The sequence below is a fragment of the Pseudorasbora parva genome, chromosome 20 (assembly GCF_024679245.1).
Source record: "Pseudorasbora parva isolate DD20220531a chromosome 20, ASM2467924v1, whole genome shotgun sequence".
NCBI classification, from domain to species: Eukaryota; Metazoa; Chordata; class Actinopteri; order Cypriniformes; family Gobionidae; genus Pseudorasbora; species Pseudorasbora parva.
The window spans coordinates 11,442,475-11,470,129 of record NC_090191.1 but is presented as its reverse complement, the minus strand read 5'-3'; the positions used below and the strand labels follow the sequence as shown (position 1 = coordinate 11,470,129).

The 27,655-nt window shown below is 38.4% G+C and overlaps 1 protein-coding gene across 1 annotated transcript; it reads left to right on the top strand.

Annotated features, from left to right (window-relative positions):
- On the top strand, window positions 1-24,124 carry LOC137049071 (zinc finger protein 271-like). Its single transcript, XM_067427459.1, has 5 exons — window positions 1-260; window positions 5,644-6,786; window positions 10,170-10,262; window positions 22,466-22,603; window positions 23,232-24,124. Exons 1-5 carry the CDS (start codon window positions 140-142, stop codon window positions 24,074-24,076), a joined length of 2,340 nt encoding a protein of 779 aa, XP_067283560.1. The 5' UTR covers window positions 1-139; the 3' UTR covers window positions 24,077-24,124.
- Window positions 24,125-27,655: the final 3,531 nt, after the last annotated feature.

Below are 27,655 nucleotides of genomic sequence, written 5' to 3'. Positions count from 1 at the left end.
AACGACTGAACTTGAAGCACTCAGAGGTTTAGTTTCAATTCATTTTTCTCTGTTATTCATTTTCATCTTAAACAGGACAAACTCACAGAAAAAACTCTTGGCGAAGCGACTGAGATCCACGTGACACACTATTATAAAGATGGCCTTTATTAAAGTTGAGAGTGAAGACATGAAGATTGAAGAAACATTCATATTGAAACATGAAGACATGTCTGAAGAAGCATCCAGAGTGAAACATGAAGAAACTGAGGAACAAACAGGTTGTTTTCATTCTCAAAGCTGAACTCAGTAATTTGATTCTTATTAAAGTCCTTGTGAAATCAAAACTGAACCTATTTACTTTGTTAGCAGATATTACAGGTCAAAAAAAATTGTTTGTCACGGTAATCTTTAATCAAAATCTAAAAAGTAACTTCCGGTCTGGAAACGGCATTCCTTCTCAGATGAGGAACTCTCTTAATAAATGAATCACATATTTGAGCATTAAACAACTACATTCTCGCCTGAAAAACTGTTAAAACTACATTTTGTGAAGACATTTACAGTAGTATTTTTTAAATTACTCTGGCCTCTGGGTTTCCCATCCGCCACTTCACCACGTGACAGCAGTCAAAAGGCTCCTCATAGGTGAACGCGGCGTGAATATACGCAAAAGTTCAGATTTTTCAACTTGAGCGATTCAAAACGCTCAATTTGCGTGATCCTTACCGCGTCATTCGTGCGAAACGCGCCGCCTCAAGCCTTATTTATACTTTCGCCTGGCTCTGCAACACGAGTCTCCGCTGACAGCTCGCGCTCCTCCCCAAATGGACAAGACATTTATACTTGATGCTCTCGCCGTTGTACTATTCTTTGAAACGACAGAGGGCACCTCGGGAGTAATTGTTCTATAAACCAACAGGAAAAAGCGTCGAGAAGAAGTAGGCTAATGTACACAGGTGATGATATTTATTTTAGTACATCTCAACAAAAACCACACTTCTAAAGAACTGTGTAAAACTCAGTAAACCTTGGCTTGATATTATTACTTGTGACATGAGAACAAAATATATGTATGCAACTAAATCAACAATCTCTTAAATATTTCCTAGGGGTTTAACGATTCCTTTTAACAACAAATCGATTCGACTGAAATAAAACAGTCACACTGATTAAAATTTGTGGCTACAAAGTTACTGAATCGATTTCAAGTCACTTAATCATTTAGGATCATATCGTTCTAAATTAACCAATATCGTCCTTAAATCGTATTGACAACCTCAAATCGTGATTCGAATCGTTGTTAAATGAATCGTTGCGCCCCTAATTCCTAATGTCACTAAACATTTTAGTGTTGTGATTTATTTATTTATTTGATTAAATATGGATCTTTATTTAAAAGGGCTTATTTGTACTTTTGTAGGCTCATCTATTTTGTAAATAGAAGCACCTAATTTGTGTTCAAACTGGGGGCCGGTGTGATGAGACGTCATGCTCGGCGAGATTTGCCGAGAACTCGTTCATCCTCGGATGCGGAGCAGCTGTTACAAAAAATGCGCAGCACGCCGCCAGGCGAAATGGGGTCTTGCGGACCCAACACGCACGACCGCCCACTCCGCGTTGACGTTATTTTTGCAGCACGCACCCTCGCGCTCAAGTGGACCTGTTGAGTATAAACAAGGCTTCATTAGCCTTTCACTTGGAAATACGTCACAGCACTGAAGAAAACTCACTTTCTACTTCCGTTTCACTGGGACTTTAAAATGTCCAGCTCTGCAGAAATTGATGTTGAAATCACATGACCAGACTAATACTGAATACTGCCTTTAAATGAAACTGAGAAGATCCTACTTCCAAGTTGGCCATTTTTCTATTTATCATAACATGAAAGAAAAACTTTCAAGTTGGAAAAGTACAGAAGCTATCTAAACGAAACGGTTATTACATGAATTACTTGTAAATAATAACTAACTGATAGAAATGGTTTTCAACAGCATATAACAAAACATTTATTTTACATAAAGCAAACCGAAGAGTGAGTGATTAACTTTATATTTGTTGTCTATAAGTATATTTCAGGTGTTCTATTAAGTGACAAAAATCATAATTATGAAGTTAAAGGATATTTTATAAATAGGCTACTCTGATCAACATTAAATACAACATAACTAGCTAACAATTAAAGTGATAGTTCACTCAAAAATGTAAACAGTGTTATTCCAAACCTGTAAGACCTTCATTCATCTTCAGAACACAAATGAAGAACTTTTTGATGAAATCCGAGAGCTCTCTGACCCACATAGACAGCAATTTTAATTAACACTTTCCCAGAAAAGTGTAGTTTTTCCAGAAGGCCCAGAAAGATTGTAGAGGTTATAGAGAAATATAAAACCTGATAAATCTTTAATAATATATTATATTGCAAGGTCTACAAGGACACATACATATATAAAAATTTTAAAAAAGTAGAGGAATTAATACTGAGCCCTGTGGCACTCCATTTATATAGGTAGCAGTAGATGGGAGATAATCCATCCTAATGCTTGTCCACAAATGCCAACATAACTCTCAAATGAAATATTCTCAATAAGCATATTATTTTGCCTGTTATCGAAAGATCTAAAAGCACTAGAAGAGAGATGTAGCTGCGATCAGATGCCAAAAGCCTGTCATTTGTAACCTTTAATAAGCACAGGTTCAGTACTAAGGTTGGATTTTAATGATTCACCACTATTATCCAAACTGTTTCTCTGCAAATCTGAACAGTTGAGAGGAGACTTTTTCTAATATTTTGCAAATAAATGGGAGAATTGAGATAATAATTAAAGGGGGGGTGAAACACTCAGTTTCAGTCAATCTCATGTCAATCTTGAGTACCTATAGAGTAGTATTGCATCCTTCATATCTCCGAAAAGTCTTTAGTTTTATCATATTTATAAAAGAAATATAGGCTGTACCGAGTCTTTCCGGAAAAAACCGAGCGCCTGGAGGCGTATCGTGTGGGCGGAGCTAAAGAATGACAAGCGCGCAAAGCGGTGACGTCCTCAAGCGTGGAGAAACCCATCTATCTCAGCTAATAGATATGATCCACAATCAAATCTGAGGGAGAAATAAATTGAACAGGAGAAACGGCAACAGCAGGACGTCCGTCTCTGTGGTATGTAAGTTACTGTATTTAATGGCCTCTCCACATTTCTGTGTGTTTTTACTCGCAGTGTATGAGGACATGATTCGGTTTATGGACTATTGTATGCGACTAGACCTTAGAAGTAGCAAGCAAAACGGTTTTGCACGTCAGAATACTGTAACGTTATACAGAGAACAACAATGGAGTCACCGTTAGCGCATTTGAATGACGAAGCACGCGATCGTGTCGTTTACTGATGTTTACTCATGCGACGGTAGCCAATAGCAGAGACATTTGAAGCAGTTTAAGTTAACTCACCGGCGAAGCTTTATCGCTGGGACCGCTCCGTCAAAAACACACTTCTTTGGTATGATTTGGTAAAGTCCTGTGACAGCAGTGGCGTGTAAATCCATTTTGAGACGCAACTGAAACGATGTTGTGAAGCTTTCCGTCATTTCTGCGTTCAAATCGGTTCAAATGCAGCGCTGCCTTCCCGGAATGCTGTGCTGAAGCGTTGAAGTCGCTCGACGTCACCCATAGGAATAAAGTGGAGCGCGGCGCGTCATAAGTGTTCACGGACGACTGGATCTGCATCTGAGAGACTGTTTACAGCGTGCTCTAGTCACGCGCGCGCGCACCCTACCGGGAGAAGAGCCCGTACAGCCCATACAAGGACCTTCCGCTCTTATTAACGTCAAGTAGACCCATACTCGAAAAAAACTCGCCGAAACTTGTGAGAAACCGGAAGGAGTATTTTTGACACAGAAATACTCCATCAAACGTCCAACATTAGTTTTTGAAACTTTGTCTAAAGCCCCGTTTCCACCAAAATTACCCGGAACAATTTGTACCAGGAACTTTTTTACAGGAACTTTTCTCCCCCCCAGACCTGCAGCTGTCTGCGTTTCGACCGCGATAAAGTTCCGAGAAGATTAGGCAAATTAGTCCGGTGATGTAGGACTGCGCGCGACTGATCCTCCAAGCCAGTGACGGACAAGGGCTGTCACTTTTTATTCGATATTCGAATATGCATTCGAAGATGACGTGAAATATCCGTAATCGAACTATAAATAAACTATCCGGTTTTTAAAGTGCCATGTAGCGCAATTTTTTTTTTTTTTTTACTGTCGGTGCGTTTACATGGAGCACTGTAATCAGTTTAAAAGTCCAATCTGAAGGAAAATGCTCCATATAAACACCTCAATCGTAATAAAAATGCCCAAACTGAATGAAATTGTAATCGTTTTGAGATGGGTGGATAAATCTTTTCATGAATCGATCAAACAAAACATTTCACCATGTACACGACCTGACCAGATTACTTTTGAGTGTGCGTCCTTATGTGATAACAGCGCGCGCCCCACTGAAGAGCACACGTCGCGCTCATGCTCCAAGCATGTTGACAAGAGAGGAAAATACATTTTTCTGAGGGATAATCTTTTTATTTCATAAGAAGTTATGAAGATAATGTTGGCATAATGACACTGTCCCTAAGCCTATGTAAGCAAACAATCAACTTCTTCAACTGCGCCTGACATTAGAATTAATTTTTTCTGAGATGATTATTACACTTTACAACAAATGAATAGCTTTTATAAAACCGTAAAGTCCTGGTGGCCGTTGAGAGTTGCTATGGCATCCGTAAACACATTCCAGGCGCTGGGGATGACGGCGTTGTAGATAATTGAATATATTCGAATGCCTTGCTTGATATTTGATATCCGTTCGAATTAGATTTTTTTCAAAAATGACAGCCCTAGCGGACAGTAATCATTTTTGTGTGTACCGATTGAAAGATTTAGTGGATTTAGTTATTATAAGCTATTTATTTGTTTAAATAATCATCTCAGAAAAAATAATAAGTCTTCTGTCAGGCGCGCAAGTAAAAAACTGCCTGGAGCAATATACGCTGTGTCATTACTCCAACATTATCTTCATTATCTTATAACTTACGAAATAAAAAGTTAACCCCTCAGAAAAATTAACTTTCCTCTCTTGTCAACATGAGCGCGGCGTGTAAGACTTTTAAAAATGCCGAGTTGGACCTAAATGCTGCGTGAGCTCAACCAATCAGCATGTTCAGCGCCCAAGTCCCGCCCTCGAAAGTTCCTGAACTTTGAAAAAGTACTACCTCTCGAGCAGGGCCGTTTGGAGGGGGAAATATTTACCCGGAACTTCATTTATACCCTGGTTCCTGCGGTCTAAACACACGAAGTACCACCCAAAGTTCCTAGTTCCTGGGTAAAGTTCCTGTGGTGGAAACGGGGCTTATGTTTAGGATGGGAATCCAAGTCTTTAACAGTGTAAAAAGCTCAGTATGCATGAAACAGCATTTCACCCCCCCTTTAATCTATAACTAAGCAGTTTTCCTGGGTATAAAGTTTTTTTTTTTTTTGATAAGGGGTTTTATAACTGCTAGATTGAAAGTGGAGGCTGACAATATTCAGAAATTGTTCCAAGATTTCATGAAACAGCATGCATGCTATTGTTTGATGCCTTTATGCCATTAAACTGGGGTTTGTTTTTTTCCACCTTAGACATGATGGTGCTGAAAGAAGAGAGTCAAGAATTGAATGAAAATGAAGAAAAAGATGAAGAAAAAGATGAGGATAATAGTCATAATGATTTCATAATAAGAGAAAAATCGATTAGTTGCTCACAGACTGAAAAGACTTCCTCACAAAGAAAGGGTCAGAAGACGGCAACTTCAAGTTATTTCTCTTGCTTTGAGTGTGGAAAGGGTTTCAAACAACTTGGAAACCTTAAAGTCCACATGAGAATTCACACTGGAGAGAAGCCTTACACCTGCCAACATTGTGGAAAAAGTTTCAATGAAAAAGGAAACCTCAAAAAACACATGAGAATTCACACTGGAGAGAGCCCTTTCAGCTGCGAACAGTGTGGGAAGAGTTTCACTCAAAACGACAGCCTTAAAGCCCACATGAGAATTCACACTGGAGAGAAGCCATACACATGTCAACAATGTGGAAAAGGCTTCACTCAAAAAGATAGTCTTAAAGTCCACATGAAAATTCATAATGGAGAGAATCTTTTCACCTGTCAACAGTGTGGAAAAAAATTCATTCGAAAAGGATGCCTTGAAAGCCACATAAGAGTTCACACTGGAGAGAAACCATTTACTTGTCCTCAATGTGGAAAAAGTTTTAAACATAGAGCAACAATTAATTCCCACATGAAAATTCACACTGGAGAAAAGCCATTCTCATGTGATCAGTGTGGAAAGGCTTTCAGACATAAAGTAAACCTTAATTACCACATGAGGGTTCACTCAAGAGAGAACAGTTTTACATGTCATCAGTGTGGAATGAGTTTTACAGACAGCGAGCACCTTAAGAATCATGTAATAACTCACACCGGAGAGAAGCCTTTCATGTGCCATCACTGTGGAAAGACTTGCTCAAACAACACAAACCTTAATGTTCACATGAGAGTTCACACTGGAGAGAAGCCTTTCAGCTGTCCTCAGTGTGGAAAGAGTTTCACACTTAAAGAAAGCCTTAGGACGCACATAAGATCTCACACTGGAGAGAAGCCTTTTACATGTCTCCAGTGTGAAAAGCGTTTCGCATATCGAGTGGACCTGAAACGCCATATGCAAACTCATTTTGGAAAGGAATTGCAGGAAAAGGAGCAATTTCAAAAATCACAAACGCAGACAATTTAATTGTGATCTAACAAAATATTGTCTTTTGCCATTTACAGTTTTAAATGGCTTGGAAATCTAAAATGCCACAAGAAAAATGTATCTTTGTCAAATTAATTGTGATTATAATGTCATCATTCCTATATTATGAAAATAAGCTGAACCCTTTCAATATATCTGGATTTCTGCATCGATTACTCATAAAATGTGGTCTGATCTCTAACTCACAATTACAAAAAAATGCACTATAACACTCTTACCATTGTACTTTTCAATTTTGATTGAATACATTGAGTAATCCGTCACAAGACGGGAAGACAGTGAATTTATTATAGGGGTCATGAATTGAGAAATCAAAATGATCCTTGATCTGTTCACATTTAAGAGGTCATTGTACTATTAAAAACATTCCGTAACTTTTAGAACTCAACTTCCTTGTTAGTAAAATTTTATATAATCCAAGCTCAGAGAACGAATCGTTGTCACATTACGTAATAATGCGACGAAAGACAGTCTTTGGCCCTGCCCACTAGTGCGTTAGTGAGATGAAAAAAGGTTATTTTAAGTCTAGTGATCCTATATTGATATTACCTTTCAAAGGATTCTACTGCTGGGAAAGTTATTTGTTTTCAACTATGTGAATCTCTTAGTTGAGTATTATTTGTTTGTTCGGTACATTTTACTGTGGCTTCTTTAGGAATTCAGATGCATTTTGGAATAATTCTGGAATTTGGTCATACAGGCTGTGTATAAAGATTACAAGCATTGCTTCAAATGCTTATTTATGTATGTAAATATGAACTACATTAACAAGACAATGTGATATACCTGTTGTGAAAAAAATCTAATAAAGAATAGCAGTCACAGCGGTCAATATTCTCCTCTCCACCATGTTTAAAGTTTATGGCACACCCATCTAACTTGGGTATCAAAATTATCCCAGAGATTCCCAGTAGTAAATACAACTTAAGAGGGTGTCCATGCTCAATTTTAAACTATAAAACTTTTATTTTTATGATAATTCCGAAAGAATATGAAGGCAGCTTAAGTTGAGATGGCAAGGAAATATAGGGAATGTTGCGATACTGTCCCAGCAAGAAGGAACAAAGTACCTTGGAAAAGAGAGGGACAATTGGAAAAAAGGCAGAGACTGGAAAGAAGAGTATTAATGAGCTCAGTGAGAGAGAAAAATGGTGAAAAGAATGGGGGTCGATTTCGGATTCAGCCCCTGTCATGGAGACTGAGCAGCCCAACATCTCGATTGAGACACAACGCAGTCTGTCAGGTGTGTGTGCCCGGCCGCCGATCTGTTTGTGTAGGTGAGTTTGTGTGCACATGTATGTTTGAGTGTGTTTTAAGTACAATTACAAAGCAATTCATTGGTTTTGTTTAACTCTGAAACAATTTTCGAGTTGCGTTGTGGTAAAAATAGCTACGGGTAGCGCCAGCTGATTGAGGAGTTCAACCACTCTACGTCATCAACCTAGAACGCAAACAAAATGGCGCCGCCCATGGTCCAAATATAAAATCGGTTTTTTAAAATAACGTAGATCTTTCATGGGTTTTCTACTACATAATTCAGTAAGAGACATCATTTATGTTATATTAAGCCATACAAGTCTCAACACCATGGGATCCCTTTAAAAGCACCAGAAATCCTTTGCAGGTGTTTAGAGTTAATTAGTTGATTCAGATGATTAGGTTAATAGCTTGTTTAGAGAACCTTTTCATGATATGCTAATTTTTTGAGATAGGAATTTTAGGTTTTCATGAGCTGTATGCCAAAATCATCAGTATTAAAACAATAAAAGACCTGAAATATTTCAGTTGGTGTGCAATGAATCTAAAATATATGAAAGTTAAATTTTTTATCATTACATTATGGAAAATAATAAATAACTTTATCACAATATGCTATTTTTTTGAGAAGTATTTATATATAATATATATAAAACTATATACGTCCTCACATTTTATACATTTGCAGCCTCTGAAACATCTATCCGCCGTAATTGATTTGGATGGTTCAATTTTCTGCATTTTTTGTATCCGTTTCAAAAATTGTGAGGAGTTTTTTGACAATTGAGAGCCACCAAATGACGAATATGAAAACTAAGTCAGGATGCACGGACCTTAAACCTTTGAGGCTTGCACAGCTTCTCGAGGAGAAATCAAACAAATAAAAATGAGCGGCATTTTCTATGAGCGCAGCACAAACAAATAAACAAAATTGACATACTGCAGTTAAATTTCAAAATGTTGTTTTTATATTTATAACACTTGAATACAGTTCAGCGACAAACGTCGCACAACCTTATGACCATGAAATTGAAAATGTGACTGATTTCATATGACAGTTCAACAAACAAGTTAATAATATTAAGTCACTTACATTTTAGACAAAATTATGGTCTACATTTGATTGCTCGTGTTTGCAAAGAAGTTGGCCTTTCAACAAACATTTCAGTACAGTCTATTATACATCTAAATTGTTGGAAACCTGTAGTCTTGAAGAGGGGTAGGGATATTTCTTCTGATATCTTTTCTGGATGGCCATCGGACAAAGCATTGTAGCTCTTTAGCCATTACATCGAGCCATTCATGAAAGATGTTTTAGACCGTTCCACAACTAACTCTGAAGCAAAAGCCAGGTCTTGATGAGTTAAGCCTAGACGAAGTTTCATCAGGACCACAAGAACCTACTTGTGAAGGGTGAGTATGGTTGATGATTCCATATTGTTGTCAGGTAAGTGAGGAGGGTGAAAAACAGAGGATCAGATGGTAAACCAGGGGCCTATTGCACAAAACTTGGATAAGGGATTAAGCCGGGATATCTTGGTGATCATGGCTCGGTTTATCCACAAATATACAGTTATTTTTCTTTATCTTTATCATTCTTGGTGTGAATGTGCCTTCAGGGTACGTTTACATGACAGCGGTGAACTAAATTTTGCATACAGATGACAAGATCTCCAAGATATCTCGGCTTAATCCTTTATCCTAGTTTTGTGCAATAGGCCCCAGTGTACAAATGATTGTGCTTGTCATAATTTAAAATAGAATCAGACACCCTGCCAAACAGCAGATCTGTACCTACAGCAGTGCATCCTTCTTCAAGGACAGCATGGGTGACCTCTAAGGACTGTTTCATTGGATTTCTCCACAGATGGTCTTCTCTGTCTCCTCTGGTATCACTCCAACTGCCGTGAAACATCAATGGTGAACACAATTTAAGGTTTGGGATCAGCATGAGGGTGAGTAATTGAGGGCTTGAGATGAAGAACCATATAACTCCATATTTTGAAATTTTGAATAATAGTTTTTTGTTTTTTACTCTGAATTATATTACTGAATTATATTATATTATTTTACTTTTTTTATGTCCCGTGTCCCGAGAAGACCTCTCGGGACACGGGCCGAAGACCTCTCTGGACTCAGGACGTGGGCCGGAGGTTCTGGAAGATCTGCTTAGCCGACTCGAGGCTCTGGAAGGTCTGCTGAGACGACACAAGGCTCTTGAAGGTCTGCTGAGATGGCATGAGGGTCTGGAAGGTCTGCTGAGATGGCACGAGGCTCTGGAAGGTCTGGTGAGACGACACGAGGCTCTGAAAGGTCTGCTGAGACGACAAAAGGCTCTGGAAGGTCTGCTGAGATGACAGAGAGGGCTCTGAAGGTCTGCTGAGATGGCACGAGGCTCTGGAAGGTCTGCTGAGACGAGACGAGGCTCTGGAATGTCTGCTGAGAAGACAAAAAGCTCTGGACTGGCAGCCATTTTGTCCAAAGACAGGTTCGGCGGCCATCTTGTCCGAGGACACAAGGTTGTTGACCATTTCTGGACGCTGGTCAGGAGCTATCACTGGGCTCTGGATAGTGACTGTGATGGCAGGAGACTTTGGACTGGCGGGTAGAGCGGGAGTGAAGTGTTCCTTCTCTGCAACTCCCACGTGAATTTATGCCACTCAACCATAGGGCATAGTCCAGAAACTCGATCAGCGACCCCTTGAGGACCATCACGGATGAGTTTCGATTGATAATAATCATTAAGTCCATAACAATAAAAGTCAATAAGAGCACAATCTGGAAAATCTATAAGGTATGCAAGTTCCAGAAAATCTTTGGTGTGATCATCAACTGGTCGATTACCTTGACGGAGTCGAATGAGGCTTACTGCTGGATCCATGAGAGGTGAAGTCTTCTGTAACGTACCGCTCTGAGACTTTGGGTTGGAGATCTAAACACAGCTTTATTAAAACGGTAGTCCACACTCCTAGTCAACCAACCGGCAAGAGGTCATAACAGGTAGGCAGTCCGATCAGGCAAACAAAACAAGGGACAGAGGCAAAAGGGTATTCCAGGACACAGGCAATAATTCCGACAAACCAAAGAGACATGAAACCAGGGATAACTTTATAATGAAAATCAGTCATTGTGTTTTCCCCCAAATCAATGACATAATTTATTAAATTGGCAGTTAAAAAAAAAAAAAAAAAAAAAAAATATATATATATATATATATATATATATATATATATATATATATATAATATTTTTTTTTTACATTTAGTAGTTTTGATCAGGACTGAGGTCAGGACTGATATTTATCTGTTACATTTTTATAGCACTTTAATATAGTGGCTGTTTTCATCCATGAGGGTAACGAAAGGGTAGTGAATTTGCCCACAGTGTATTGTTGAGTTTGTGAAAATTTTCAATACATTTTCCCAAAATATGTGTACAAATAAGATTTGTCACCAAAAATCATTCCATTTGCTGAAACACAGAGAAAGTTATGGCCAAATTAAGACTCAAAAACACCCCATAGTGGATGAAAACGTCCCCAGGGATGCATAAGTTTTGACGCAAATCGATCAGCGGTTCGAATCCACCTTTTGCCACACTCTCTAACCGAGAAACACTTATTAATAAACACGTTTTATTTCCACTTTTCTAATATTTTCTCAATTATTTTTAAAAATAAATGCCTTTCTGATCTGATATGTGATGGGAAAAGGGAGTAGAGAGAGTGTGGCAAAAGGCAGATTCGAAACTCTGATCGAGTGTCTCAAAACTTGATGACATGCACCTTACCTCTACACTACAGCCACGGTTACAGATTTGACCCATTTCTCTGTCTTTATCCCCGTCAAATGTTACTATCGATATAGCCTCTGATTTCTTACGGTCCAACTCGTCTGACGCCATTCTTCCTCTTCTTCATCTTTGCTCAGTTGTAGATTAGGGTATTATTCAGTCTTATTATGCTGCTTTCATCGTCGCTCAGATTATCTCTACAGCCGCCCAGAGCGCTGCATAAATAATTAGCCCCTTGGAGGGTGGGGCAATAACAAAAGCCAGTATGAAAATACACACAGACAAAACAAGGCGATTTCAACCTCAAAATGTACACTAAATATACCATTAATGCCATCTCAAACACGGAGAGGCTTCTTCGTGATTTCAACTAACAGATTCTGCAAAAAAGCGAAAATCGCATAATTTAAAAAAAAAAAAAAAACTTTTTTTTTCTCATTTTGCTCAAAAGTAGAGCTGCCGACTTGTGTCCCTGGTTTCCGTGACGGGTCACATTTATTAAGTTTTAATCACATTTAATAATTTTAATAAATATAATAATTTACACTCTGTTGTTATTGCATCCTGTTAGTGTACAACACTGAGGTGAAAATAGTATGTATCTTACAAAATAAAGTATAAATTACATGTAATTACTATTTACACTTATTGCAAATAACTGCTACATTTACATGGTGTAAATAGAATACATCACTCTTTTCGCTTAAGGGTTAGTTCACCCAAAAATGAAATTTATGTCACTAATGTTGTTCCTCACCCGTAAGACCTCCGTTCATCTTCGGAACACAGTTTAAGATATTTAATATTTTAGTCCCAGAGCATATGCAATCTATGCACACTTTACTGTCCATGTCCAGAAAGCTAATAAAAACATCATCGAAGTAGTCCATATGTGACATCAATTTATTGTCTTCTCTTCCGTGTTCCTCAAATAAAGAGTCAAACGGTCATGAATTTTGGATCATGCAGCTTGGATTGCGTGTCAAACTGTCAAACTGATTCATGACCGTTTGACTCTTTATTTGAGGAACACGTAAAAGAAGACAATGCTGAATAAAGTTGTAGTTTTTGTTATTTTTGGACCAATATGTATTTTCGATGCTTCAAGAGATTCTAATTAACTAACTGTTGTCACATATGGACTACTCTGATGATGTTTTTATTAGCTTTCTGGACATGGACAGTAAAGTGTGCATTGACTGCATGCTCTGGGACTAAAATATGAAATATCTTAAACTGTGTTCTGAAGATGAACGGAGGTCTTACAGGTGTGGAACGGCATTAGAGTGAGTCATTAATGACATAAATTTCATTTTTGGGTGAACTAACCCTTTAGTAATTGTATCTATCGCTAAGAAAATGGTATTTTCACTTGGTGCAATTGCCTACTGCCTGATTTCTGATTTTCAGATCGCTGAGGATCAGGTCCAGGAGACAGAGGTTAGCGGTGTGTATGAGGTCAACGACACCTTCCACTTCCTCAGCAGTGGCCTGGTTGTGTACATTATTCCTGTTGATGAAATGCATAAATGGAAATCCAATAAAATAAAACTTAGATATATAGATTGCAGCTCATCTTTCCTTTTTAGTCACACTTTTTTAACTTTGCTTTTTTTTCTAAGCCCTTTGCTCGTGTGTGTTGTTTACTCAGTTCCTCGTCCCATTTTCTACATTCCCCCCACCCCCACTTTTTAATATTTAATGTTGTTCTAAGACTTTTGTTCTTGTTTAGTTTATATATAGTTTATTCCAAACAACAATAACTTGTTAAGAAAACACCAATATATGTTTGAAAGTGTTGTCTTCTCCAGCATCCATATCTCATCCATCCTTCCTCTAACATCCATATCTTCAGATGTCACTTTTAAGATTAACCAAAGTCTTACAGGTTTGAAAAGACATCAGGGCAGGTAAATGGTGACGTATTCCTTTAAGCAACAGGGAATCATATATACACACATACAAAAAAAATGTCATGTTTAAAACAAAAAAATATTAATTAGCTATTAATTAAGTTATTATTAATCCCCTGTGAGCTGGATTAAACTAGTTCAGACACTGCTTCTGTATTTCCTCAGCATTCCAAAGATGAATTTTGATTAATTCATCAGCTCAATTTAATTTATTGATTAAATGTAAGAATCTGACACACAAGATAATGCATACATCTAGCAGTCATTATGAAAGACTCAATTTACTGAAAGATTGAAGCTGTTGTTATTATTGCAGCAACTTTCTTGTAACTCAAAAACAGCATTGTCGTTTATTGCTGGTGGTGATATTGTAATGATTGTCGATTAAAATAATACAGTAAATGTTTTTGTCTGGGCTCATTCTTTTATGCTGCACAGACAAAAACTGTGATATAAATATTAAATTATAGACTAAATATACATTAGCTACAGTGTCTATATTGTAACATATTTAGTTTTGCTTTTTAGACAAATCTCATACTTTTCATTATATTTTTAATTATAAGTTCTCAACACATAATTAGATAACATTAATGTATATATGTATTTCATACCAATAATTAAACTGATTTATTCTGACATCTCTTCAATTATTTTTATATTGTACATTTCTATGCGTGTTATTTTGGACGGGGACGGCTGAACGGGACTTTTATTTTGTCGATATGACGCCACAAGGGTGCGACGCGCTTCTGCATCTGTTGTGATTCGGGTGAAGAAAGGTTTGTGTTCCTAAATATTTAAAGTGTTTAAATCAATGCAAACTGTTCGGGCAGATTAACGAATTTTAGATTTTAAAAGCAATGTAAAATAACTTCATATTCGTTTAATGTAAGAGTGTAACACTTTATCTACCATGAACGTCATCATGAGTAAAGCGAACCCACACGAGTAACTGAAAATATGCTCGGTGAGTTTATGGTAAACACGAATTCTCTCAAAGCCAAGTAGTGATGGAGAAACAGTTGAGCCTTTTGAAACTCCCGAGTCAATTGAACCATAGAGATAATCCATGGATTGAACCAAATGTTTTGCAAAGCGTACGTAGATGCCTCATTAGCAGGGACGTGCAGAGAGTTCTTCAAAATAAAAAAAGGCGCAATATGTAAAAATATGTATGTGTATGTATGTGTCTCTTATGCTCATCAAGCCTGCATTTATTTAATAATAAATACATTAAAAAGTAGTAGCCTAATAATGTGAAATAATATTACATTGTGTTATTTTTAACTGTTTGTTTATGAAAATAATCTTGAGAAGAGTATCACAGCAGATTATAAAAAATATTAAACAGCCCAACTGATTCCAACATTGACATAATTTTAGAATGATTTGTGAGGATCATATGACACTGAAGACTGGAGTAATAATGATAAATTCAGCTTCGATCAGAGAAATGAATTATATTTTAAAGAATATTAAAATAGAAAGCCATTATTTTAATAATATTTCACAATATTGCTGTTTTTGATCAAATACATGCAGGCTTGATGAGCATAAGAGATTTCTTTCATAATGCTGCATACTTATCAAAAATGGTAAATAAAGTCCTTTCGCGTAACTATTTCACCTGCCTACACTTCATATAATACTCCTGTAGGTACCGATGACAAACTTATCAAATAGTAAACAGTATATCAATATACATAAATACAAGTAACACTAACGTTACTTGCCAATAATGCGACTTTTGGTGCTGCATGGTTTTGTGCAGTTCTTTGTTTGTCAGTTAACCTTCATTTTGTCAGCGATGCAATTTGATAAATAAAAAAATTGACAAACCGCAGGAAACGTTTGTCCGTCTGTCCATGTAATTTTTAACCGATTTATGATTTAGAACAGAAAATTACTGCTCCACTTTACATTGGCCATTGAAATTTAAACTTGTTTTGCCAGATCGCGATTAGTTGGTGTAACATTATTATACAGGGCAAACGGCGATTTGATTAATTATGTCATATTTTTAGATATATAATATAGATATATAAGCTAACACATTAGCTTTGATTATTGATGAACGTTTTTTTTGGTTTATCTCGAAAGCCGATAGGGAAAATGTTATAATGTATAAAACAAATTGGTTTAAATCATGCTTTGGGCAACAGTTGAATGATTTCAGCAAATAAGCAGTTTGATTAAATTGCTGAAACTAATGAAAATTTGAAAGATTAAGTTTAAGATTGATAGGATATATATTTTGTGTGCAGTTTTATGAAAAAGTATATATTTTGTTATTATTATGAAAAAAAGTATTTGTGAAAAAACAGTGGCTTAGTGGGTAATACTGTTACCTCACAATATTCTTTCTATCTATCTATCTATCTATCTATCTATCTATCTATCTATCTATCTATCTATCTATCTATCTATCCATCTATCTATCTATCTATCTATCTATCTATCTATCTATCTATCTATCTATCTATCTATCTATCTATCTATCTATCTATCTATCTATCTATCTATCTATCTATCCATCCATCCATCCATCCATCCATCCATCCATCCATCCATCCATCCATCCATCCATCCATCCATCCATCCATCCATCCATCCATCCATCCATCCATCCATCCATCCATCCATCCATCCATCCATCCATCCATCTATCTATCTATCTATCTATCTATCTATCTATCTATCTATCTATCTATCTATCTATCTATCCATCTATCTATCTATCTATCTTTCTTATATATACAGTTGTGTTAAAAATTATTCAACCCCCACTGAAATTGATTGTTTTGGTCGGTTTGACATTGATTTTGATTATTCAGTCATCCTGCAATTAAATTATTAAATCAACTAGGCACGTGTAGGTCAGACAAATATAACAAAACATTTATAATGAAATAATCACAAATGTCTTTTCTGAGCTCACATCATTATCAGTTTTATTCAACCCCCAAGTGACATTCAATCTTAGTACTTAGTACAACATCCTTTTAAAGTTATAACGGCTTTTAAACGTGAAGCATAGCTTGACACAAGTGTCTTGCAGCGATCTACGGGTATCTTCGCCCATTCATCATGGGCAAAAGCCTCCAGTTCAGTCACATTCTTAGGCTTGCGCACTGCAACTGCTTTCTTTAAGTCCCACCAGAGGTTTAGCCTGACGTGGTCATACTCAATTCTAGTCAGAATATGGGTCTGAAACCGCTCCATTGGGCTGCGATTATTGAAACACGCCTCATAATCGCAGCCCAATGGAGCAAACCAATCAGAGCAACGAAGCGACGCATTGTCAAATGTCAACAGACAGAGCTCAACTACACTTTTTTTCTGCGGTTGTTTTCTATGTCCAAGGGTTGAAGCGACTATTATGTGATATTTAGACCCATAAGTGCGAATTTTAGCAGGCAACCTTGCCAAAATAACACACATTTTACCCCCCAAACACCATTTTTTCCCCCAGAGAACCCCCCGAGAAGCTATTGTTTAGGGCTAGTAGTTGGCGGATTTTGTTGTAAAAACTTGGCAACCCTGTCTGCACACGCGCTGGAATAAACAAACTTTGCCAGTGTTGTAAAAAAAATAAAAGAATTTATTGATACACAGAGTACTTACCCAACATGATCATCATCTTTGAGAGAAATTATGAAGGTGAATGCATACAAACAAGCTCTCCGTTTAGGATTCGAGTAAATATAATCCAAGCTCCTTTGATGACGTGCATGATTACGTTACTGTTGATCATCTGTCCGTCATCGTCTAAAGCCCGCCCTGATTTCATTGGTCCGAACAGAAACTGTAAGATAATTACTCCTCTATGGAGCGATGCCAGACCGAATTGCCTGACCTAAAAATGTTGTGGGCGGGGTAGGGCTGGACGATATGGCCAAAATTTATATCACGATATATTTCGTAATTTCGGTCGATACAATATAATTTCGATATCGATATGAACTATATAAAAGCTTTAGAAAAACTACCAAGAACCGCCACAAAGGATGTCTGTACCTACAAACTTCTGAAAAAATAATTTGCCAAGTCTATGAAACCTCCTCCTATAAAACTATATAATATTTTAGAAATAAAAACGGTACAAATAAATTAATGTTCACCTTTTATTTGCATTTAGCCTTTATACGAATAAGAAATGTGAAATCACCGTCAAATAAACATAACTCTCACTTCGCAGACGCAGTTAATTGAGCATTTTCTTTTAAGTTTTAAATTTCAGTGAAGAACGATTCATAGCGCTATATTCTCCTTTTATGCAAAACTATAGACCTTTATCTACTGATGCACAAAAAATAAATAAAAGAAGACTCAATTCAGTGGCCTATTTGTGCTCTGTTTGAGATGAGTGCACGCTGCTTTTTGCAAGGCTTTAAACACGAGCAAATGATACATTTTCGTGAAGCCATGTCTGACCGTCTTTCACAAGCTTTGAAAGGTAATTTAAACGAGAATGAACGCGTTGGTGTTAATAGGCCCTACATGTCATTGTGTGCAAATGTGGAAAGTATTAAAACAAATGTGCCACTTGCCTCTTACACAATAGTCTACATGGAATATTTGTAACGCTTGTCATCGTATTGTTAGACATTAGATTGATGCATCTATGTCGATGTATTGTTACACCCCTAGTCAGCACTAGAGGATGGATACCCGACCCGAGCCCGACGGGTTCCGACGGTACCCGACGGGTCGGGCCGGGTTCGGACAGATATTTAGAAATGACGTTCGGGTTCGGGTCGGGCTCGGTCACGTCAGCGCGATAAGGCATTGAACCTTTTAAATTTAAAACTGCTTATTATGCAAGTAGCCAATGGGCCTGTTAAACTTGATGCAATGGTTTGTTTCTGTGACTAAAATAAATGTAAAATATTACCCTAACATCCGTCTTCCAGCATGCAGAAATGTGTTTATGTCGCCGTGACAACAACGCGCAACACGTGCGTGCATATCGCCCGCGGCATCCCTGTCATTCCAGTGAGCGCAACTTCAGCGCTGCTGGCAGCAGGACAGCCTTGAAGCCATCCACAGTTGATGCAATCCTTTTTCTGCATAAAACCTCGATTAGCCTAAACTTTGATGGATAGATTATGTAAATAGATCCCATGTTGCAGTTTAGGAACCATACAGTTTGAGAAAATTGGTAAGATGACTTTCATTTCAATAAGCATGTCAATTGTGTTACGTTAATGTTTTGTTCTGTTAGCTTGGGCCATTTTTAGCAGACCTTTGTTCATTTAATTTCAGTTGGCTATTTGATTGGGCTCTGTGTGAGGTTTGATGCCCCATGCGCGTGCTGATGCGCTCGTCTGTAACGTTAAACATTTCAGAATGCCTTCCTTACAGTTGCTTAATAAAAGCGGACTTTCCACACAAACAAACGTGCGTGTCATTAGTATATGAGGGGGGAAAAAATAGATTTTAACTGTCGGGCTCGGGTCGGGCTCGGACATAAATATTTTAATGCCTGTCGGGCTCGGGTCGGGTTCGGTTACTTGTCTGTCGGACGCGGGTCGGGCTCGGACAGAAAAATGCGGCCCGATCCGCACTCTAGTCAGCACCTCTCCAGCACATTTTGCAGCACACACACTGAAACCTGAAGTTTAATATCAGATCTTAAGCCCCATTCGCACGGGACTAGTATTATCTGGGGACCTCTGGTGATTTGTAATAATTGCAGAGAATGTCTGTGATCTTAATCCCGTGCGAATCGGCCATGTCTGTAATTTGTAAAGTAAAAATTCCCCCGCAAATTAATTACCTACCATATTTCGCCAAACACCGAGGTCCTGTGATAATATTAGTCCCGCGCGAATTGACATCTCTGTGATTTGGCCAGGATTAGGCGGATTGTATATAATTTTTGCAAGCTTTTTTTTCTTCCTGTGAGCATTTCTATCTTTATCTTTCACGAATAATAAAGTCTGCATTCATAATGCACCGTTATGAATTCCCGTGCAGCCGCGCCCACACAGATTATACTTTCACTTTAGAATGAGTATCAATTTGGGAGTAATCTGATTGAATGGTGTGTTTAATATTAACACCAATACTGTTCTTAATGAAAAACAGAACAGTAGCCTACAGTACAATGACAAGCTTGTTTAAATAGCCACTTTTGCATTTGAAACTGAATCTTCTGCCGTATATCGTCAGCTTCTCACTCGTGATAAATTAAATCTGATTCCTGCCGCTGGTCTGAGCTCAGTTCATGGCGTCTGTTCGCTAACTGAACGAAATTATGTTTATTTATTAGGCTACTGTAAAATAATCAAAACAATATCGATTCTTGTTTATGATTTCATACAGCTATATCTATAACGAAGTCTATCATATCCGGGAGCAGTCAGTAAATTCAAGTAAAATCACAGGCTTTGCTTATCCCGTGCGAATGCGCCACGCAAAACTCAGATGTGGAGGAGTCATTTCTAAATCACAGAGGTCCTTAGATAATACTAATCCCGTGTGAATAGTGCTATAGGTAGCCGAACCACTTCCACGCCACTAAAGAAAGTTAGTCTTTCTTCTCTTATCAACTATTTCTTTCTCCTTACTTGTGGAAGCTCGTCCAGTCACATTTGTATTAGTCAGGGAAACTCTTTTTGTAGCTAAAACTTGCCGAGCACTGGCTGCGTGTCTGTGGTCCACGTCATCGCGCAAGTAGCCAATCTGCTCTTTCTGACGGCTGCGCCCTGAACGTCAGTCAGTGAGGAATGCTGTAATGTATATGTCGAAATATCGGAAATGGGTTTAAAAATCATATCACCGTTATTGAAAAAAATTATATCGCGATATATATTGATATTGAATTATTGTCCAGCCTTAGGGCGGGGCTAAGTTCGGCTGGCATCCAGGCTACCAGAGGTTCTCAGTCGGATTTAAGTCTGGTGACTGCGATGGCTACTTAAAAATGTTCCAGCCTTTAATCTGCAACCAATGCTCTAGTGGACTTGGAGGTATGCTTGGGATCATTGTCCTGTTGAAAGGTTCAACCTCAGGTTTGTGACAGACTGCATCACATTGTCATCCATTATCTCCTGGTACTGAAGAGAATTCATGGTACCTTTCACACGCTGAAGCTTCCCAGTACCTGCAGAAGCAAAACAGCCCTAAAGTATGATTGACCCCCCGCCATGCTTCACAGTAGGCAAGGTGTTCTTTTCTTCATAGGCCTTGTTCTTCCTCCTCCAAACATAGCGTTGATCCATGGGCCCAAACAGTTCTAATTTTGTTTCATCAGTCCACAGAACACTGTCCCAAAACGTCTGTGGTTTGTCCACATGACTTTTGGCATACTGCAGTCGACTCTTCTTATTCTTTGGAGACTGCAAGGGAGTTCTGGCATGGAGGCCTTCATTACGCAGGGTTGCGCCATATTGTCTGAGCAGAAACTTCAGTACCCACATCTCACAAATCTTTTCTCAGTTCCTCAGCAGTCACACGGGGACATTTCTCCATTCAACGCTTCAGGTAGCACACAGCAGTCGAAGTCAGCATCTTTCTGTCACGACCAGGTAGCGTTTCAACAGTGCCCTTTGCCTTGAATTTGCGAATGATGCTTCCTATGGTGTCTCTTGGTATGTTTAACATCTTTGCAATCTTCTTATAGCCATTGCCCTTCCTGTGAAGAGTAATCACCTCTTCTCTTGAATTCCTGGACCATTCTCTTGACTTCACCATGTTTGTAACCACACCAGTAAATGTCTAGAAGGAGCTGAGTATCACAGTCATTTTAAAGCTGCCTAATTGGTGCTTATTAGGCAAAATTTATTTGCCTCAAACTCTCTTTGCAGAACACAATCCTTGCTCCCTCGGTCTCTCCAACAATTTACTCCACCATAATCTTTTTCTCCACAAATCAGCGCACCGACAATTTGGAGCAAACTTTGTGCAGTTTATCATTTTTAATAACAATTCCAAGTGTCGCGTGAGAACTCTGGTCTGACACACGTGTGATCTCGCGTTGTTTACTTGTCACGTCGCACGTGTAGTTGGGAAACATAGTTTGCACACCGGAGAGAGAGAGAGAGAGAGAGAGAGAGAGAGAGAGAGAGAGAGAGAGAGAGAGAGAGAGAGAGAGAGAGAGAGAGAGTTGTCGGCGATTGTTCCTACTGAATGCAGTGTGAACTCATCTGTCGTCGATCCATCGGTCAGTGTGAACACAGCAGTTAATGAATTATACCCCAGCTGGTCATGCAGTGTGAAAAGAGCAGTGACCCGACGAGTTTGAAAATCGTGCTGTCTGAACTAGGCTTAAAATAGATGACAGGTTATTTTGCCTATGTTTTCAAACGACTGAGGATATAAGTTATTGTTACATTATGTTGTTAATAAATGTTTTAAATTTGACAATATGTGGTACATTGCGAAGAAAGGTCATATATTATTTTGCATAAAAGTCTAGTCTAAAAATGGCATAGCAACCTGTGCTTTAAAAAAATACATGTAAAAATCGATAATCGAATTGAACTGTGACCTTTGGGGATTTGGAGAATCGTGACACCCCTAATTGAGACTCAGAGATTTAGATTTGAGTGTTTTTAGTCTAATCAGATTATTTAAGCCCATTAACTCTCTGACTCTTACCGGTGACTGAACTTCTGAACTAGAGCTGACTGAGACTCTCAGAGATTTAGTTTTCTTTCTGTTAATTATCCTTATCTTAAACAGGACACACAGGAAAACTTTTGTTGAAGCAACTGAGATCCTGTGACACTATAAAGATGGCGTTTATCATAGAGGAGACTGAAGACATGAAGATTGAAGAAACATTTCGAGTGGAAACTGAAGAAACGGAGGAACAAACAGGTTGGTTCTCCTTTGAACATTTATTTTGAATAAAGTATACTATAAGGGATTTATTTTTTCTTCTTATCTATATCAAACTAAATATAAACAGACCTGAACTTAAACTGTGTTAAATGAGTCTAGAAAACACTCTCCCACCTATGTAATGAACACAGAGATATTAGTCCAGTCCGAGTTGGTACATGAAATCACAGATGTCGGGTCATAAGAATTTTAACTCAAACTTGCTTAGAAACCTAGTTCCGTACAAATAGGAATTATGTTGTCAAAAAAACAAGACAGTCCCATGAAAGTTGGCAGTTTCCAGACCAAGAGAAATGGTTTATTATGAACCAGTCCCAAATTATTAGCGATCGGTCTAAAATAATAAATTTCTCGGACGAAATGATAAGGGTTTTTGTAACTGCCAGCTTTCTTGGACTGTCTTGTTTTTTGTGTTTTTTTCTTTTCTTTAGATGTGTCCTAATAAAAGCAAATGGTTAACAACCTTGAGAATAGATTCTGAAATAATAGGTAACTCTTATTTGGGTATAGGATTTAGGATACATGTTGGATTTAATTAAGTATTGTGATGTCTTTCTTTGTCATTAAACTAGTGTTAATTTGCATTAATCTCTTCTTTTTTTAGACATGATTCAACTGAAAGAAAAAAGTGAAGAATTGAATGAAATGGAAGAGAAAGATCAGTATGATAAACATCATGATTTCATGACTGGAAAAAAATCCACACAAACTGAAAAGACTTCGTCACAAAACATAACATCTCTGAAAACCACATCTAACGATATTTTCATCTGCCATCTGTGTGGAAAGAGTTTAACTCAAAAACAAAACCTTAAGGTTCACATCAGAACTCACAGCGGAGAGAAGCCTTTCAACTGCCAACAGTGTGAACAGAGTTTTATACGTAAAGAAAGTCTCATTTGTCACATGAGAGTTCACACTGGAGAGAAGCCTTACACCTGCTCTCAGTGTGAACAGAGTTTTGCACATAAAAGTAACCTTAATGCTCACATGAGAGTTCACACAGGAGAGAAGCCTCACACCTGCAAACTTTGTGGAAGGAGCTATTCACGAAAAGAATGTCTTAATGCTCACATGAGAGGTCACACTGGGGAGAAGCCTCACATCTGCAAACTTTGTGGGAGGAGCTATTCACGAAAAGCATATCTTAAGGCTCACATGAGAGCTCACAGTGGAGAGAAGCCTCACATCTGCAAACTTTGTGGGAGGAGCTATTCACGAAAAGAATGTCTTAATACTCACATGAGAGTTCACATGGGAAAGAAGCCATTCATATGTGATCAGTGTGGAAAGAGTTTCAGATGTAAAGTAAACCTCAATCGGCACGTGAAGATTCACTTAAGAGAGAGACGTTTTACGTGTCATCAGTGTGATAGGATTTTCCCAGACCAAAATCGTCTTAAGAATCATGTAATGACAACGCACACCAGAGAGAAGCATTTAATGTGACTTCACTGTGGAAAGAGGTTCACATGAGAGTGCACACTGAAGAGACCTGAAACAAATTCATTCTGGAAATACATATTTTTTCATCGCACTTATAATAAAAAGTCATGCAGTTGTGAGACCCTTGAATTTACTACATTTTTGACTACATACCATGAGTATTACTTTATAGGCATTTTCGTTAAACATATTTCTGTCATTACAAGTAACGAAATCCCTTTTGTTATTTTTACAATAATACCTACATCATGTAGTGCGAACGTTTAATTACAATAGATATCGCAAAGGCTTTCAGAATTGACTCTGGATCTGGCGGTAGCACATTTAGAATAGCTTCGCATAGTTTGTTGATTCTGATTTGTCTTTTTTTTCCGAGATGCTAATAGGCTGAAGACTTTTGATATTTTTCCTATTTAAGACTTGACACTTCTGTGGTTACATTGTGTACTAAGACCGATGGACAATGAAAATTTTGTGATTTTCTAGACCGATCTGGCAAGGAACTATACTCTCATTCTTGCGTAATAATCAAGGAATTTTACTGCTGTACCGTGGGCCAGACCCGGGGATTGGCTGTATGAATTTAAAAGCAGGGAATTAAAAATTAGCCTATTTTCAAACTAGTGGCGTGTTCCTTTTAACATTGTCATCAGTTAAACCAAAACACCAGTATAATTTGTACCCCCAGAAGTCCAGCCAGAGTGGTGCCAAATTGTATTCTCTACTGGTAGTTTAATGCTGATTTATATCTCATTTCATCTCTTGTTGAAAAGCATTTATATCAACGTGCAGCGTGGAACATATTAAAGGTGGGATAAGCGATATCTCTAAGTCATTGCTGAACATTGTTGATATTTGAAATCAACCTAAATAAACACGCCCCTTTCTTCATTGCTCTGCCGCCAAAGCTCACTCTCCAGTATTAACCACCTTGCTCCAAGCAAGAGTTTGTTGTTAGTTGCCAACAGCACAGCAGCTCCAGACAAACATCGACACTCAAAACCAATCCTGTCCTGATTTAATTGGTTACAATCTTGCACGTTTCTTCTGGTTTAGGCAACCTTTCAAAGCGTACTAAAATGTATTTACACATATTATTGATGAACGCGATGTTTATGTTGCGACCCTGCTTGGAGAATTCATCAGCAGGTAAACTGAGAGAAAGCCCACTTTTGGAAGAGTGTGAAAGCAAAGTCGCAAAAGGTTATTTTTCTGAATGCTGTATGTTATAGCCTAGTGTTATGTTATAAAGGCTTGATTTATTCATTTATTTCGTTTCATTTTCTTAACAATTAAGATGCTGTATGTGTTAATCTAGTCTAATTGAAGTGTGCGTCTCTCCCCCGACTTTCCCAAAACAAAAACATTGTTCAAAAATTATCACTGAAAACCATGTGCAGCCCATGTTCTGAACACAATTCTGAAATATACGTTCAGTGGATCTGACATTAAGGAGGTAACAGAGATGATTGACGCGTGCAAGGGCATTGTCAAATATCTTTAAAAAAGCCAGTGCAAGCACAGTTCCCAGATGGCTTAGTCCAAGAGTGTGAGACTCTTTGGAATAGCAAAATTGACATGCTCAAATCTGAGCAAGCAATACAGGGAAATTAACGAGCTACTCGAAAGTAGGGGGCAGTCAGAGCGCATGGAAGACCTATTTTAAAACACGCTCACAACCATGATAGATTTCTTGGAGCCAGCCTTGCTTTCAAGAAAGCATCTGAAGAGTTGCAGGGAGAGGACTACCTGACAGTACATTTAGTGATGCTGTGGTTTTACAATCTGGGCGCACACTGCCAACCAGTTTTTGGAGACCCTGAGTACATGGCTTTGCTCCGTACGCGTGCACTTGCACTACTCCATCAAAAGTTAATCCTCACAGACACGCACAAAATTGCCCTCTTCCTCTGCCCCCACTACAAAAGTCTCAAAAAAATGGCCGAGACTGAAAGAAAAAAATCTCCACAGAATCATTGGCAACCTCATGTACCCTGTGTCTTTTGAAGCCACACACTCTCCTGACACGTCAAGCACTTCAGCACCACGGACATCTACAGCCGAGGGTAAGTGGCTGCGTTATAAATGATGACTCGCAGCAGTAAATAGTCACGCCTGAAACATCCTCCCATCTGATGTTTTTGTGTTGCTGTTTTTACTGCGCCGAGTCGAAGTACTCTCAGAAGTGCTATTCCGCCATACATTATAGGACTCCTTTTTAATCCGCTTAGAAAAGCGCCATGTTATATTTTATGTCACCATACTAGGTCGTTCAACTATTCGTGTAACTGTATTTAAAAAGGGAAAATGTGGAAGTGTTTGGTTGCTTCCAACTTGATCTCTGTTTGGTACCAAAGTGAATGAACTGGGTTTAGTGGGTTAAACTAAATGCTGTCAGAATGTCACTGTGCGTCAGAGCGAGTAAGTGTAGGCATTGAGACGAGAGAGGTATGTGTCAACTCGTTTTAGTTAAGGGAATAACATTGTTTAATATGGTGTATTTCTGTGTCAAAAATACTCCTTCCGGTTTCTCAAGTTTCTGAGTTTTTTTCGAGTATGGGTCCGCTTGACGTCGACAGAGCGGAAGGTCCTTGTATGGGCCGTACGGGCTATTCTTCTTGAAGGATGCGAGAGAGCAAATGCACGCCCATAAACACTGCACTCAAGCTGCAGATCCACTCGTCTGAGCGACACTTCTGTCGCGCCGCGCTCCACTTTACTCCTATGGCTGACGTCAAGCGACTTCAATGCGTCCGCATAGCATTCCGGGAAGGCAGCGCTGCATTTGAACCGATTTGAACGCAGAAATGACGAAAAGCGTCACAACATCACACTTCAGTCGTGTCTCAAAAGTGGATCTCCACGGTCACTGCCGTCACAGGACTTCACGAAATCAACACTGTTACCAAAGAAGTGTGTTTTTTGATGGAGCGGTCCCAACGATAAAGGTTCCCGATTGTGCTTTGGAAGCAGGCGGTGAGTAAAATGCTTCAAATGTCTGTTGTTGGCTATCGTCGCGTAAGTAAACATCAGTAAACAACACGATCGTGTATAACGTTAGTTAATTTATCAATGGAGCATGCGATCTATGGTGTGTGTTTAAATACATTTGTTTAGCTGACCAATATATGTGTCAGCATTTTTATTGTAAAACCACCCCAAACATAAACCTAGTGGTCGTTCTCACAAAGCGTGCTTCTTCATTCAAACGCGCTAACGGACTCCATTGTTGTTCTATGTATAACGTTACACTAGTCTGACGTGCAAAAATGTTTTGCTTGCTACTGCTAAGGTTTAGTCACATTCAATAGTCCATAAACCGAATCATGTCCTCATAAACTGCAAGTAAACAAGCGCAAATGTTGACAGGCCACTAAATACAGTACATACCACATAGACGGACGTCCTGCTATTGTTGCTTCTCCTGATCAATTTATTTCAGCCTACATATCTGAATTTGGATCATATATGTATTAGTTGAATCTGATTGATAGCCATGGTTTATTAGAGTAACGTTTTCTTCTCCGTGCTTGAGGACGTCACCGCTTTGTGCGCGCTCATCATTCTTTAGCTCCGCCCACA